We start from the raw sequence: 18,103 nt of genomic DNA on the forward strand, positions 1-18,103 counted from the left end.
CCCATTAATCTGTGTTTAGAGTATAATGCCCTTTAGACACATAATTCACAAACACAATGATGTTTATAACTTCCATGCTGCATATGTTGTCTCTAATTTTCCAAAAAGTTAAACACAGCTAAGTTATATCATCAAGTACTTACATCAGTTTGAGGATAACAAAAACACAGAGAGCCATGAATAGGAAATAGCAAGGGTTTATTGCTGCTTACCACACGAGATCCGCACAGAGATATGTCCTAGAGTGATCTGACAGTCCGCTGAAACAGGGCTCCCTTTTTATACAGTTGAAACACCCCTGGTTTGTCCAAAATACAATTACAGCTGATGTCTGGGTGATGTCCTGTCTGAGTTTTTATTAGATTCGTTTCTAATGCGCTTATTTTTGCCTCAGACTTCTCGAGCCCTGTTGAGTTTGCACTTTTAGGTGCTTTGTTTTTTAAAACCAACTTCTGCTTTTTATGGCATGTCTGAGCTGATTTTGAGTGAGGACATTCATCACCTGTGTGCTTTTTCTCCTTTATCATGGGTAAGTGTATGATTTTTCTGCATTGTCATTTAGCATATGTACAGTATGATTTAGTAAAATGATCATTAGCCATTACGTTGTTATTCTGATTACTCTGGGTCTGTGTGTGAGTGAGTTCATGCTCTTGGGTGTGTGTGCTGTGTGTTGCACTTCCTCTTTTTGGTCAGGCCCTAGGCCTTGCTATAATTAACTTTTAAGAGACATTGCCTATAAGGAAGAGAACGTGACTCTGTTCTTTCCTTTATTGTCACTAAATTCTCATTCTCCATATTGTATTGCCCTTGTGTTTTATTTCTATCAAAAATCTGATCCAACACATACTACAAAGCCTTATCTGTAACCTTTCAAGCTCTGAATGGTTTAGCACTGGTGCATCTTGTTCAGCTTAACAAACTGTAATGTTATGCTTTTCTCAAGCAGTGGGATGGAATGGAGTGTCAATGTATCACTATCTTCGGTTCTCTCCAAAGATGTTTCATTAGATTCAAGTTTGTGCTTTGGATCGGACAACCAAGTACATTGAGAATCTTGTCCTGAAGTAGCTCCTGCGCTGTCCTGTCTGGGGGTTTCACTCGACTCTGGGGAGCATTCTTCAGCTGGATTTCCTCAACGATTCAACTGGTAATTTTTCCTCCAGGAAGCCTCCCGAGCCCTACTACTGAAAACCAGCCCCAAAGCATGATGCTACCTCTATCATGCTTCAACCTATGGCTGGAACTGTCCAAGAGATTAGCAGTGCCTGGTATCCATCACATGTAATTTGTGACATTCAGCAGAAACAGGATGTACCTATTCAGTATCCTAGAATCTTGAGTGAATCTTGAGTGTGCTTTCACCATTTTACGGTTTAAAAGGTCTTCACACAGTAGCTGATTAAGGATTTCCATTTCGATCATCCTCTTTCTCAAGACATTTTGTGTAACTATGGTAGAATTTATCCATCCCTTACATTTATTACTGAGGTCATAACCTGGTCTATAAAAACACACAAACGCATGATCTTGTCAATGAAAAAGCAGGGGGGGGTGTGCAATAAATAGCAATTAAACATTGGGAACCCATTTTATTTTGGGTTCTTTTTTAATTGGTAGGTATGAGTTCAGGAAACAGTTTACATAATACCTTTTCAAATCAACATGCAGCTGTCAACATCAAGAGTCTATAAATGTTAGGGAAAAAGAAACACCGCTAGAAACCGTTTTTTTTTCTTCTTTTTCATAGGCCATACACTTTGATTATTCACAGTGATTGGTGTGTCTTTATGCATTTGTTAAAAAACAAAAACAAAACAAAAAAAACAACACAAAAGGAGGACTTTGTTCTGACACAGAACAAACATTAAAAACCTTAGGAATAAGTAACAACCCTGTAATAAATTTTACTATTATTGTAATTATTATTTTCTCCTTACCAACCATAATTCAAAACCTTGCAATATCAATCTTTTGGATGAAATAGATATCTTGGTGCTGTAATATGTACCACAAGCCAGTTTAACACTGGTTTAAAGTAAATACTAGTACAGTTCTGCATATCCACTGCCTTGAAGAAAATTAAATACTTGAGGCAGTAAGCTGATGTCCTCCTGATAACCAGTGGCAGAACTATACTTGAGCTCATTTAAGCTGAACAAATGGAAAAAACATATTTTGGCAAATGTACAAGTACCAACAGGAGGACTGACATATTCTGTGCACATATTCTGTTCTGCACAAACACACACTAGAAAAAACCCATTTCCACTTCATAGCAGTTTTAGATTCAACATAAGGGAGATTGTTCCTCTCGATGAAGAATCAAAAAGAACATAAATCTTAATCCAAGCAAGGAATGTCTGAAAAATCAGACCGTATCCAACGTAAAATAAGCTTTATGAGAATACTCAGCAGTTGAACTCAAGTGTCTGTCTGGAAAGGGTTCTTTGCTGAGAAGAACAATAGCTTCCTTTGAACACACCAGCATTCTTAAGAGTGTGCATTGTGGCGAGGCCGTAGGTGATGCCCTTCAACAGTGAAAACGCATGGAGATCTACTATTCCATGAAGGGAGAAAAGGGTGACTTCTCCAAAAAGCATAAAAAGAGAAGAGTCTTAAAGTCTCAGTGACTGCATATATATATATATATATATATATATATATATATATATATATATATATATATATATATATATATATATATATATATATATATAAAAATATAAATCACTGACAAGAGAAACATGTTTTATGTCTGTCAGGTGCTGTTTTTCCTGTTGTGGGATAGTGCTGGTCAATGACCAGGGGCCCAGAACAAAACCTGAGGCTGGAGTTTAAACATAGGCCCCCAAAGCTGCATGGAACTCTGTGAGGCACTGGACAAGCTGCTGGAACTTCGGCCTCTCTTCTGGATCCAGTGCCCAGCAACACGCCATTACAGCAAACCTGAAAGTTCACATACAAAAACATCAAACCACTCAGATTCAGAGAGCAAACAAATCTCCTCATAAGATCATTAGGGGGTGGGAAATCAACTGGTGTCAAATCTTTTTCATCTTGTTTATTCTTCCCAGACCTTGCTATATACATGCATTATAAAAAGGAACTCGTTACTTATTCTTTCCAAAGTCAACCTGCTAAACCTCGATCCAACACTGATTAGCATTTCCTGCCCTCCGCTAGGCTGTGTTCAGACAAAGCCAGCCTTGTTTAGGTTAAAAACGGCTAACGGCAGCAGCTCAAACAGAGTGTCTCTGGATTCTTGGTAGCTTGCAGGATACAGATAAGAAGCTGCCATGTATTGATGGCTAGCGAAAGTGTAACATTTCTGATGGGAACTTTTATTATTCTAATTTTTTCTTTTTATAAGCCATGCTGTGTGAACCATTTGCTTCTCTCAGATCAGTAGTAGTGATTTGAACTCCAACCATCCTGTACCAACAGCTGCCATTGATTCCTAATAAAAATCAAGTGTATATAAATATATACACTTAATAGGTATACAGTAACTGACTGCAGATCCAGCTTATTTATGGAAAAAGGACTACAACTGACCATGATATTTGGCACTGGCCCACACTCTGCCTGATATGAGTGTATCAGGTAAAGCTTGAGTTGATGGAGATTGAAAATTGTATACACATACTTCTGCTCCTGATTATCTGCTTTTGCCTTTATGACTCACCGCCTGCCACCATGGATGGTCCCACATAAGAGAAAATGTACCTTTATTGATCCCCTGTAGGGGAAATTCAAGAGGATACCTTAAAGACTGCAATTCCCAAAAACAGTTTATGCCCAAGTCTAACTCTAGTTCAGTGGATGATCTCACCTGGAGACTGTAGATTTCTACCTTCCTAGAACTGCTGCAGTAATCTAAAAACTGAACTGTTTCTCTGAGCAATAAATATATTGGTTATCTACTGTGTAAATACAGTATAAATACTGGAGCTTGAGCTCCAGGTGTCAGATCACTTCTGAGAGTTCTCATTGGTGTGGATCTTGTGAGGTGGAAATAAAATCTGGACCCTTGCTTCTTCTCACTCACGGCTGGTGTCTTTTTTTCTATCTCCAACTGGGTTCACAGATGCGAGTATTTGCTTCTATGTTGAATTTTAAGTGTCTTTGGGTAATAGGCTAAATTTGGGCCAGCATTTGGCACCCCAGATGGGACTGGGTTAAGATCTACATGTCTGTAATCTCTCCCATGGGACTTCACTCTGTAAGCAACAGATAGGCCGTGTAGAAAGAAGGCATTGCAGACGCCTGTTATTTCAAAGTTATGGTTTAGTGATCTGTTGTTAACAGTGGGAAGCCCCGGGGTGGGAAGAAAGACTAAAGTTGATCTCCAAAAGAACCTTGGGTGAGTGAGAAGAGGTAAGAGAAGTGTGAACCGATTGTAATTGTATAAGGGCTATGTATAAGGTTATTAAGACTGTTTAATAAAATTGTATGTGTTGTGTGAGTGAAAGTCCTGCAATAACGCTGGTGAAAGATTCCAGGACTGGATAGGAAGCAGGTGGAGTTGAGGCCTCAAACCTCAGATACCGGCCACTAGAGGTGGCGGCTGCATTGGTGGGGGACCCCTAATACCGCTGGATTGAGTCCAGGTCTGGATAGAGAGGGGTATAAATCCTGGGCCCAGGTCCGGGTCACGCAACTTAGGGAACGGACCCAGCGTGCCCGGTGTATGAATGTGTAATAACAAATGTGTGTGCTTATAATATGAGTGTGGTGTGAAAGCGTGCATGCATGTGCGATAAGCTCTGAAACTTAGTTTTGGAGACAGGGAAAAATGTATTCATTAGTGCTCTGAACATGAGCTCCATACATAAGGAGATATGTGTGTTTGATAAGCTTTGAAAATTAGTTTCGGAGAAAGTTGCATTTAATTTATATGACTGTAAGCTTCATACATACGGAGCTGGTGTGAAGGTGCCTTATACTCTGAAACCTCAATTGTGTGTATGTAATAAAATAAATATGTGTAATAGTGTGTGAATATATGTGTATGTGAGCTTGCAGGCGTTGCTGATAAAAAGGAGTGTATGTGTGTGTTCCTGTCTGTTCTTATCTGCGCAGGCAGGCCTGCAGTCTGTGGGGAAGAAAGAAAAAAAAAAAGGAAAAACAATATTGTGTGTGTGTGCTCTTCAGATTGAGCTGGGTAACACAGAACATTGTGAGATATTTTTGCATTTTTCAAATGTTTTGAATCCGGTACAGACTTTCTGTGAGTCGGGTGTGACTGTGTGTATTATAATTAATTTGGTATCAATAACTGCTGTATGATTGTTTTAAAAAATGGGGAGCATTCAAGAACATTGTAAATATTTTAGACATCTGCCAGACTGCCCATTGTTTAAATAAGAACTTCTAGACCTGTAATATATAACATATTCCCAGATTGTGTGATCCAGGGGAAAAGGAAGACTGAAGGTGGGGGAAAAGTGTGCATTTTCAGGCCATTGTTGAGAAATGAGTGAGTCAGTCCATTTGGACCTTTCATTTATATTCCATAAATTATGAATGTGTTGTTTAGTTAAAGGCCCCAAAATGAAAATATAATTTTTTGCGAAAGCTGCCGCAGGGCCTACACAGATGATGGCCGCAACTCAGACTGTGGAGAGACAGCTGCGGCATCCACAGGAAGACAATGGGGCCCATGTAGTGAGGATGCAAAACTCCGCAGGAGTGGGCGAAATATTGGCATGGATAAAACGGGGGGCGCAAAAAGAGGCGGGTACTGGGTTATGGCGCAGCGTAGAAGGGTTGTGTATAGCCCCAGCCTGCCACCTCCCACTCTTGATGAAAGAAGCCCATGGCTTGGATCACGCCAATAAGGCTGAAATTATCCGGAAAATCCATCAGGAATGGTGGTCCCCTTACCTGGCCAGTATGGTGGACCAAGCGTTGAACACATGTGATGTGTGCATCAACTACAATGTGCGAAAGAACCTTACCGCCCCCTTAGGACATATTCCCCCGCTGACGGGACCTTTCCGGCATATAATGATGGATCATGTAGACATGGGAGCAGACAACAGGACAGAAGGGAAGCGCTACATTTTAGTGATAGTAGACCGCTTCAGCAGGTGGGTGGAGGCGACTGTGACTTCCGAGAAGGACGCAGAGTCCGCGGCTAAATTTTTATGTCGCGAGGTCATTCCCTGATTCGGTACATCTGATTTTCTGGAGTTCGGACAACACCACCCACTTCCTGAATAACGTCATCAATAATATTGCATCTGCCTTGGGGATAGATCATAAGCTAGGTTGTGTATATCATCCTCAATCCCAGGGCATGGTGGAACGTATGAACGGTACCCTACTAAGTAAACTGGCGAAAATATGCGAGAGCTCTCACCAAAACTGGATCCAGGCCTTACCACTGGCATTGATGAAGATGCGTCCACAGACTAATCGTATGACGCACTTGACTCCTCATGAAATGCTTACTGGGCGCCCAATGCCCATGGTGTTCAGCCGAGGGCCATACACAGGGCCGCCTCTGGCACAACTGGAGGACGAAATGCCGAAGTATGTGCGAACCCTCACCCAAATCCATAGACATTTGTATTCACAGGTTAGTGAGGTAGTCCACGGAGGGAACGAGGTATGGGAGGATGTACCTCAAGTGGCACCCGGGGACCAAGTACACATTCGTACCTTCACCGTGGTCGCTGCAACAGCCACGGCTGTGAAAGTTGAGGGGAGGGATCATTGGTATCACTTGAACCAAGGCGTCCGCTCCAGATCAAGTACGGGACTGCTACGGCAAGAACAACCTTCGACCTCAGGCCTTGTCAATACAAGGCAGCCCACTGAGGCGGAGGTGTTAACCGATAGTGACAGTGATTCGGATGCATCATCCCTGGGCCCTGCCTACGGCACTCGAGCCCAGAATAAGCGGCGGGCTGTGGAAAAACTAGATAGACCGTCTCAGTCTGATGCCATTAGCCCAACCGGCTCTCCGCTTCTCTCCCCTCCGTACTATGATATTAACCTTGTTCTCTCGTCCCGAGTAGAAGTGACGGGTGTCGTAGCTACCAGCCCGCAGGAATTTGTGACCCCATCGGAGGAAGATTTTCTGCCTACGCTTGCCACTCTCTGTCAGGACCTTGACGACCCCGCCTTGCCTCTGGGCACAATTGACTTGGATACGCTGCAGGCCCTTGAAGCACAGTTAAGTGTACCTCCTGAGCTTCAGTCTCTGCATTAATCTTTGCACACTCCCCTACCACCAGTTCCGGAGAGCACGGGTTCTGCCGAGTAGTAGTGCATATGGGGGTAGGGTAATTTTTACAGCAGGGCTAACAGCATACCTGTTCTTTTTCTACGACCCGATGTTGATGTTCAGAAGGACTAATCATACCTTCACTGTATAATGGACTAATCTATACCGTCATTATACCCCTGACTGTATACAATTCCATATATAGATTGTAGCTGGTCAAAAGCCGTAGCGCCAAAACATTCTTTTAATTTTATTTTGAATTCCGTGTGGTTCCCTGTTTGGAAACTGAATGAAAGTGTGTTAAATTCCAGGATGATGTTCATCTAAACACAGAGCGCGTGCGATAGATTTTTTTTTTTCCACGTTGGTTCTTCTGCACAGGCATATCGACATCTTTGCCTGACTAATGATAAAATTGATCAGCTGACATTTGAACCTGTTCCTTGTGAGTGATGTACTTAACAAATTAATAAAAAAAACCCTGAAAAGTAAAACAGACCCGAGGTTACAGTCTCTGCCTAACTCTGAGGCCAAATCACAAGGACCGAAGTGAGACGTGCAATGTGGTCCGTATCAGGCTATGTCACATCCCCCCTGTTGAGATAATGTTGAGCCTAAACATTTGATTTTAGAGAGCACTGTACCTTCACAGCAGTATAAAATGTAGGTAAGTCAAAAGAACTGACTCACTGACAAGAGCTGGAATAACCATAACTAATTTATATATATAATTTTTATATACACATACACACATATACACACACACACACACACTATATATATATATATATATATATATATATATATATATATATATATATATATATAAATACGGTGTGCTATGGAAGTGTCATACAAAGTATACGAGTTGCAATATTTAAATAATATGGAGCAGTGGTCACAAACTCGAGGAATGGAACATATACTGCACAATCTGCGAAGTGAATTGATAAATCTTTATACGGTAGCTGTGACTGAGCTGTGAACAAGCTGTGAACTGGATGCAGGTGTGTGTGATCTGGGAATTGCAGTCCATGGCAGCCATGTTTGTGGACCACAGTGCAGGATGGGAAATGTGGTTTGTGACATGAGTAGATTTAACACTACCTTAATATGGTCAAATACAGTTTAAATGAAATGAATACATTTATAGAAGGAATCTTATGCTTTTTCCCAAATGGGCGCTCAGCCAAGGAAACAAATTGGTGGTAAATTGAAACAAAGCTCATAGATGATAAATTTTATTTTAGACTAAGTTAAATACATATTCACATTACTCCTAATTAGATATATTTAAATAAAGCGATCAAAATTTAAAATGTCATGTATGAAGGGTCTGAGTGATATTTTGAGTGTGGTACAGTTATAAGTTAATAAGGGACAAAGGGGTGCATGCATGTCTACCATTTAGACTAAACACTATTGTTGTACACATAAAACCAAATTCACTAGGTTGTTTTGAATAAAAATTAGTGGGATAAAAGTGACTAGAGAACTGTAAATACATGCCTAGATCTCAACCTCATTTACTCTATTTTTTAGTTCTGTATTATTTGGATTATCACTCGTTAACACAGATGGGATATTAACATGTTAGGTTAGTGTACATCACAAATAATCCTAGACTAAAGGATTTTGTATTTCATGCACCAGAAGGATATTAAGAAAGGAAATCAGGAAGGGATAAGAATGAATCTTTGCCAATTGGGTTTGTATTTTTTTTAAAGTCAACAGACTAGAACTCTTTTACAGATTAACTAAACATGAGAGTGGAAGACCCCTTTATAAGAGATGTTATTCCTTTGATTAGAGAAGTTGAGATTACTTCAATAATTTTTAAATGATTTGATAGACCAACATTATTTAATCTCTGCAACAATATTTCATGATCCACTGTGTCGAAAGCCTTTGATAAATCGACAAACAGGGAAGTGCAGAATGTACCGTGACATTGTTTTAGGACTTTCAAAACAGCTGTTGTGATGATGTTTATATGACCTTAGACTTTTTTGCAAACTGATAACATGTCAACTGTTCACTGAAAATTCTTTCTAAAAGGGACATAGGACAGGAGGCTTTGGGATTGGACTGTAATGATCTAATATAGTGGGATTTCCCTGGTTTAATAAAAAAAAAAAAAAAAAAGAAAAGAAAAAAAAAGAAGCTGATTTCCAAACTTCTGGTATAACCCCGTTGTCTAATGAAAGATTAAAAAGATAAGTTAAGTTAAAAGTTAAGATAAGTATTGTTTATCAACTGTGTAAATACAGTATAAATACTGGAGCTTGAGCTCCAGGTGTCAGATCACTTCTGAGAGTTCTCACTGGTGTGGATATAAAATCTGGACCCTTGCTTCTTCTCACTCACGGTTGGTGTCTTTTTTTTCTATCTCCAACTGGGTTCACAGATGTGAGTATTTGCTTCTATGTTGAATTTTAAGTGTCTTTGGGTAATAGGCTAAATTTGGGCCAGCATTATCTACTGTATTTACACAGTAGATAACCAATATATTTTAGAAAGACTATGATTTCAATACCAATAGGGTTAAAAAAGAGCTCATCTACGTTACCATGATGTTTAAAAAAAGGCTTATCAAATTTACCATGATGTGTTGAAAGAGGACTTTCTGACTACCATTAGGATTGTAAGTGGGAGAGAGAGAAAATAATTATAGAGAGACCTTAGTCTCATGTTGTTATCTCAATGTTGTGTGCGCGCGTTGGGGCCTTTGTGTGTGTTATGTCTGCACGCCTGCCCTTGACTGTACGAGAGTGTGTGTGTTTCTCAGCCTGCCCTCCTCAGCTCTTATATTTCTCTGTGACTAATAAACCATAGTGTGTTACTCTTAAAGATCTTAAAGTGTGAATCCAACCAGTCCTGTGAATTTTCAATAAATTTACATATTACTCATACTAGGTCTCCCTCGTGTTTATTTCATGTCATATTTATCCACAACAATCCCCTGTAGGGGGAATTAAAGAGGATACCTTAAAGACTGCAATTCCCAAAAACAGTTTATGCCCAAGTCTAACTCTAGTTCAGTGGATGATCTCACCTGGAGACTGTAGATTTCTACCTTCCTAGAATTGCTGCAGTAATCCATAAAAACTGAACTGAACTGTTTCTCTGAGCAATGCTGCTGAGACTGATACACTGATACAGCCTGATGCACACATCACAGTGTCAATGTGATGGGCTCCAATAAGTAATTGTTCAGCTATAAAAGACAACAATATGGTAGAACTATCTGATGAACTTTCAAGTGATTGTATATACAAGGTTGGTGTACAGAATAAACCAGCAGCTGGGTGTATATGTGTATATAAATGTGTATATATGTTGTGGGCATTTGTTGATTTTAGAAATGAGTTGTGATAAATGATTAAATTATACTTACAGCTCATCAGGGCAATTGATGGGCTGTGCAATTCTGTAGCCATCTTTCAAGTAGGCAGCCATCTCAAATGGGTCGATGTCGACATAAGGAGTCTGTCCCAGCGTCATAAGTTCCCAAAGAGTCACCCCAAAAGCCCACTGTAAAAGAGTGGACACATCGAAGTTGTAATTGAAACAGACTGAGGTGGAAATATAAACCTTCTCTTCACCTAAGTGATAAGTTCATTAAGTCAGACATTGTTAGGTAAACAGAGTGTCAGTGTAAACAGACTGGTGAACATGACACCCTCTGGCTGCTTTTGTACATGTAATCAAACAATACAGCACAAAGTAGGTAAAAGTCCATGACAACAACCTGACAGACTATCAATCGTGATACTGGTAGAGCTAATACCTGGAGGTCACTGTCCACCTTTAGGCATGTTTTTTCTGTAAAATGTCTCCATAATGTACACAAATGTTCCCCTACCTAAGGGCAGTCAACTCTCGGTCACTGTACGACAATCAGCACTAGTTTGCATTTTAGAAACAAAGCATTCTAGAAAAAGAATTCAAGGAAATCTGGATCTGTTAAACATTGTTCAGGGACCGATTTGTATTCCAACTCTGCTGAAATGGATTTGTATTTCAACTCTGTTCAAACTCCATTGAAATAGAACAGAACAGTGTGAGAGTTCACGATGTGACAATATATTATACAAGTCCACATCAGCAAAACAAATCCTTTATCCTACAGTGGTGCTTTAGAATTATATATATATATATATATATATATATATATATATATATATATATATATATATATATATATATATATATATATATATATATATATATAAAAATACACACACACATATATACACACACAATCTCTCTCTCTCTCATATATATATATATATATATATATAAAAATACACACACACACATATATACACACACAATCTCTCTCTCTCTCATATATATATATATATATATATATATATATATATATATATATATATATATATATATAAATAATATATATATATATATATATATATATATATATATATATATATATATTATTTATATATATATATATATATATATATATATATATATATATATATATATATATATATATATATATATATATATATATATATATATATATATAATTATACGTGGTCATTTATTTATTGGGGAAAGTGATCCAATATTGCATAACTGTAAGTGGAAAAAGTATGTGAACCTCTAGGATTATCAGTTTAATCTGAAGGTGATTTCAATCAGTGGGATAACAATCAGGTGTCCATTAGCACCCTGTTTTACTTAGAGAACAGGGATCTATCAAAGTCTGATCTTCACAACACATCTGTGGAAGTGTGTGAACAAATGAGATTTTTGATGACCTTAGAAAAAGAGCTGTTGATGCTCATGAGGCTGGAAAAAGTTACAAAACCATCTCTAAAAAGTTTAGACTCCACCAATCCACAGTCAGAGTTAAATTTAAGACCACTGTTACCTCTCCAAATAGAAAATGCTGCCTGTCTGCAGTTTGCTAAAAATCAGGTGGACAAGCCAGGAGGCTGTTGGAAAAATATTTTGAGAACAGATTAGTCCAAAATAGAATATTTGGTTTAAACGAGAAGTGTTCTTGAGAAAGGAAAACACTACACTCCAGCATAAGAACCTTATCCCATCTGCTGGTGGTAGTATCATGGTTTGGGCCTATTTTGCTGCATCTGAGCCAGAATGACTTGCCATCATTGATGGAACAATTAATTTGGAATTATACCAGCGAACTCTAAAGGAAAATATCAGGACATCTGTCCGTTAACTGAATCTCAAGAGAAAGTGGGTCATGTAGCAAGACAGCGACCCTTAACACACAAGTCATTCTACCAAAGAATGGCTAAAGAAGATTAAATTTAATGTTTTGGAATGGCCAAGTCAAAAGTCCTGTCCTGAACTTCATCAAAGAGAAATGTTGTGGAAGGACCTGAAGCAAGCAGTTCATGTGATGAAACCCACCAACATCCCAGAGTCGAAGCTGTTCTGTACTGAGGAATGGGCTAAAATTCCTCCAAGCCGATGTGCAGGACTGCAAAAGTTACTGGAAATGTTTCATGCAGTTATTGCTGCACAAGAGGGTCACAGCAGATACTGAAAACAAAGGTTTTACCACTCACAGATATGTAATATTGGATCATGTTCCTCAATAAATAAATGACCAAGTATATTTTTGTCTCATTTGTTTAACCAGGTTCTCTTTATTTACTTTTTGGACTTGTGTGAAAATTTTATGTTGTTTTAGGTCATATTTACACAAATATAGAAATTTCTAAAGGGTTCACAAACTTTCAAGCACCACTGTACATTCAGAGAAACAAATCTGAGTTTACACATGAAGGCCACCTCTGCCTTCTAAAACCCTGCAGTTGATCAGCCTCATTAAATTGCATTACAGTGCAAAGACCAGCTTACCCTTTCAGACAAATCCCCAATAAGAGAGGCTTTTGTAATGATGGGCTATTCAATTACATATCTATTATCATAGCTCATGTCTGAATCAAAGCAAATCAGCTATTTGACCATACTACTGCTTTTTAGAACAATTAACCACAGCCTGCGTCCATAATGTATGTCTGGAAAAATGACCCTATCTACCCCTTCAAGCACAGTGGATCAAAGGCTCTGACAGGTCACTGTCTAACATCCACTTTGCCAAGCCACACTTAACTCGGCCTTCTCCGGGAAACACAGTAAATGAGTCCCCTTTCTTTCTAGAAATGTTGTAGCTAGACTGTTTAGAGCACGTGTCAAACAACCGCTTACCAAATATGGTCCAGTGTGTCATTTCATTCGGCCCATGTGAACTTGCCAAAATAATATCGAAACAGCATGTAGTAACTAGGATTCAACATTTTCTCATTGTCTAGAATTCTCACCAGACCAGTAATATAGAGGCCACCAGCTTTCTGCATGAACACTACAGTGTGGTTGGCTCGCATCTCACTGTGCCGAAATGGTAGCTAAGCTCAACACATATCTGTACCCTTTTTTCTGAGAGTAAGACAGTAAAGCAGGAGGTGTGACTAGATATGAACATGTTTTGTTTTGACAAGCCAGTTAAATCCCAATGGATAAACCCCCATCCCCTCTGGCATGCTTCCTAAGCAAATATGCTTTTTCACTTGGAAATAGGTCACATTACTGAAGTAAAATGTGCTTAAATTTCTGTTTTACTTTTTCCTATGCTAGGTTATTGCTGTTACATGTTTAATTTTTGCTCTGCTGGCAAAGAGACGAGGAAACTGAGAAACCCCTCAGATGAGCACTGAACTCTTGACTTTAAAAAGTGTTTAAAATGTACTTTTGTCAAGGAGTAAGCTTTGTGCAAATCTGAAATCTGAAGCAGTTTGCTTATAATGAAAGACTTCTGTTAATGAAGGACTTGAGATTACTGATCCCAGGAAAAACAAACAAAAATGTTCTGTACTACACCAAATATTTTTGGCATACCACTACAAAGAAGAAAAAAAAAAAAGCCAAATGGGTGGCAACCACAATTGACAGGATTTGAAATAAACAAATGGAAATCTACTATACTTTTTTTTTAAATACACACCCAACATCACCGGTCTCTATTGTATTCCTGAAGAATTTTTCCCCGTAGAGTCTACTGCAAACTAATGAGCTTCTTAACCATCTCTGACCAACGCTTAGCGCTAGGCTCTATTGTTCTCCATCTCCTTTGGGCTGTAGAGGTCAGCTGGCACTGTGTGCAATGCTTTATAAGAGAGACAGACAGTGGTACCGTCTAACTCACGGTCTACAGCCTGTTTCCTTTGGCATGGCAATTACCATGCGATGAACAGGAACAGAATGTGGTTCCACACCCACAAATGTACACTTAACAGTATTGTCGTGCCTCTCTCGCAGCAGAACAAGAATGTGTCCTGGGCTGTGATGAAGCTATTGTGAGAGTGGCTACTGCAGAATTTCAGGGCACACCTGTATATACAAAGTAAGAGAGTCTATAAACACGAGCTAAAAATCTCTGCAATATCTACTGCCTCTGGAGCAAAGCTGGACCATGTCTCAACCTGCCCATGAGCCTTTGTGTGCCGATTACGCTGGTGTTTTCTTCACGTTACGTAGAAGACAAGTCAGTATGACGTTAACAGCTTGGCAATGTAAACCAAAAGCAATCTAAACAAGATGAACAAATTCCCCACCCCAAAGGTGAGTCAGGAGAGAATACATGCTCTTCACATGCAAATGTCAGCCATATTGCGTGTAATATCAAACTTAAGCTGAGAAGACAAAAGGAGAAAGAGAGAGTTGCCATGAGTGATTATTTGTCTAGCTGTTAATATTTCTGGTTTTCACAGGCATAATATACTGCAGTTTTAAGAAGTGCTGGAGATACAATGATGAGAGGTGAAAAAAAGCTACTCCTGTTCACTGAAAGCCTTTCTGAAGCATTTTTATTCATCTGTATCAAGCACATCTTACAGTAGAGTTCTGAAACTCTACAGTAATAACAGGATAATTGATGCTTTGGAAAGCTTTTACATTTAAGTTGTGCAAACCATAACAGGGAGGGTGTTATAAATATCCATAAAAAAAAGAAAGTAAACCAAAGGGCACACCCGGAGGTGACTGCTTCAACTGGTATAACATCTCACGCTTTGTATTTTCACGCAAGCCACAAAATTATAATTGAAGGTTAACATAAATAAATTCATGATATAATGTGACCATATTGCCGTGCATATGTCAGACATGAAAAGCAGGAAAATAATTTAAATGCCATGTTAATTAGTAGCCGTCAGGATATGGGAGTTTGATCATAGAGGAGACATTTTATTACAGACACCACCCTCAACCTAGCATGTATAAATAAGACAAAACAGTTAATAACTTGATCATCCCACCCTGAGAGTGGTGTCAAGAACAATACGGACATCGAGCAAGTATGGTGAATTGAGAGGTTCAGCAAACATGGATGTTAGTTACAGTTATATTTATATAGCGGTTTTCTAGACACTCAAAGCACTTTATTGCACTTTAACGCACTGTGTTGGGAGGGTTCCTTAACCACCACTAGCATGTAACATCCGCATGGATGATGCAACGGCAGCCATAGTTCGCCAGAACACCCACCCCATACCAGCTATTAGTGGAGAGGAGAGAGTGATGTAGCCAATCCAAAGATGGGGATTATTAGGGGGCCATAATAGAGAAGGGCCAATGGGGGAATTTTGCCAGGACATTGGTGGTCACCCCTACTCTTTTCTAAGAGTAGGGGTGTCCACTAGATTTAAAATCTAAACTCAAAGATAAGTGTCCTGGGATTTTTAATGGCCACAGAGAATCAGAACCTCAGTTTAAGGTCTCAATCGAAAGACAGAGCTGTTTTTACAATATAGTGTCCCCGTCACTATACGAGGGCATAAGGACCCTCACAAACCACAGGGTGAACGCCCCCTGCTGGCCTCACAAATACCACTTCAAGCAGCAACCTTCGTTTTCTCCAGGAGGTCTCCCCTCCAGGTACTGGCCAGGTTCAACCCTACTTAGCTTCAGTGGGAAACCAGGTGAGAACTACAGGGAGATATGGCTGAATGTATATGGATGTGTATAAATGAAATGGTGCACAGTTAAAAGCTAAACTCAAAGACTAAGCCTCTTACAATATCACTGGCACTGGAGAAGTCATTGTTGAGCAGGCTCTCCAGGGCCATCCAGCGCACGGGCCGGTTCTCATTATCCCCCAGGCAGTGGTAGTCCATGGGAAAAAGGTCTCGAGCCAGCGCGTTATCGGTGATCTTCACCTGCATGCTGTCATCAATGCTACAGGGAGCACAGCGGAAAGTCAGTCAGTATGCATATGCAAATAATTACACAAGCCATTGGCCATTAAAGTCCATGTGCTTGGCTGAAGTCTTCAGCACAGAGGAGGTTCAAACAAACCGCATGTGCCAGACCACTAATGAAGCCTCTGGTCCTGCAGCTGGACATGATTATAAAGGACTGCCCACACACCACAAGTCAGGTAAGAAATAAGTACGTAGTAAAATTGTGTGTGTGTGTGTGTGTGTGTGTGTGTGTGTGTGTGTCTGTGTGGGGAGTTCTGTGTCAAATGGCTAACTTACACACAGTTCCTGGCAGCCAGGTCTTTGTGGATGACCTCTCTTCGTGCCAGATAGCTCATACCACATGCAATTTGGATAGCCATGTGAACAAGATCCTGCTGGGAGATGGCCTACAGAGAGGGAGTGAGAGAAAGAAGATAAAGAGAAGAAGAAAGAGGGGAAGATTGAGAAATTATATAGTTTTAATGATCTTTAGCTTTAGGGATGCTCCAATCGATAATTACATTTTATGACTCTATCGGTAGTCTCTAAATTTGGCCCATCTCACGAAGCGTTCGCAATTTGATGACGTTAAACACATGACGGCGTTAAACTTTAGCGCTGCACTCCTGTCATCACCAGTGTGGAATTATTCCTCAATTATTAGTCTCAAGAAACAATGAATAATTTGCAGTGTATTTTTAAAGGCCTATTAAAATGTGTTAAAATTTGTTGAGCTTATTTATTTGATTCTCAATTAAAACAACAATCTACAACATTATAGTAAATAATTTAATCAAGGCAACATCTGTGGTATTACTTTATGGGGGGGGGGGGGGGGGGGGGTGTTAAACAGTGACTCAACAGAAAGCGTACAGATCACTTATATAAAGCTTGAACGATCGGGATTGGCCGATCATGATGAGAGGAAAATGGTAACCAGTATCGGCTGCAAAAATCCTGATGGGACCATCCCTACCAACCTTCCAGTGCATACTGGGGGGCAGGGGGCGACTGTGTGAAAAGGAAATAACTCAGAATTTAACTCCCATTTTGACTGTGATTGTGCGAAAGGAAATAATTCTCCATGTCCACAGTAGCTTGAACTAAATAATATGTTAAAACAGAATGCCTCCTATACCACTATACAACCAACAGGGGTGTGTATTATGCTGTTTAGAAAATAGACAAACTAACTTAGTTACTATTTTCACAGTACGTTGGATCTCTGAAAATTGCCAGCTTGGAATTTAAACTGTTTGCGTGACCATTTCAAAGCAAAACTACATACAGCTACACCATATGAGCAGAAGATGATCAATAACCAGCAGATGAGTGGAGACTTGCTTTGTTTCTTCACTGATTTGCTAGGATAAACGGCCAATAATATCACCGCCAACATCTGATGCCGATGCTGTTGGTCACACAGTAAAACTACAGATGACAGTCACCAACAATTCAGTGTCAAATACTTGGTTTGGTGTGTCAGGGCTCTTATGTCTCAACAAAGCAAGACTCAAATCTACCTCCCCTCTATTCTGTCTGGTTTTATGCAAGTTTCCTATAACTTGCACAAGGCTACATCACTGCTTATTAATCTATAGCGAAACTAACCAAACTTGCATAA

The 18,103-nt window shown here is 39.5% G+C and overlaps 1 protein-coding gene across 3 annotated transcripts in view; it reads right to left on the reverse strand.

Annotated features, from left to right (window-relative positions):
- Positions 1-1,577: 1,577 nt before the first annotated feature.
- ryk (receptor like tyrosine kinase) overlaps positions 1,578-18,103 on the reverse strand; it is a 70,652-nt gene continuing 54,126 nt past the window's right edge. For all 3 annotated transcript variants that reach the window (XM_017480130.3, XM_017480131.3, XM_017480128.3), the window contains 4 exons: positions 16,777-16,886; positions 16,315-16,474; positions 10,635-10,771; positions 1,578-2,949 (listed from right to left, as the gene is read on the reverse strand). In XM_017480130.3, coding sequence (XP_017335619.1) covers positions 2,838-2,949; positions 10,635-10,771; positions 16,315-16,474; positions 16,777-16,886 — 519 coding nt within the window. In that variant the 3' untranslated portion in view covers positions 1,578-2,837. The remainder of the gene's footprint in view (positions 2,950-10,634; positions 10,772-16,314; positions 16,475-16,776; positions 16,887-18,103) is intronic.

This window comes from Ictalurus punctatus, chromosome 11 (assembly GCF_001660625.3).
Source record: "Ictalurus punctatus breed USDA103 chromosome 11, Coco_2.0, whole genome shotgun sequence".
NCBI lineage: Eukaryota > Metazoa > Chordata > Actinopteri > Siluriformes > Ictaluridae > Ictalurus > Ictalurus punctatus.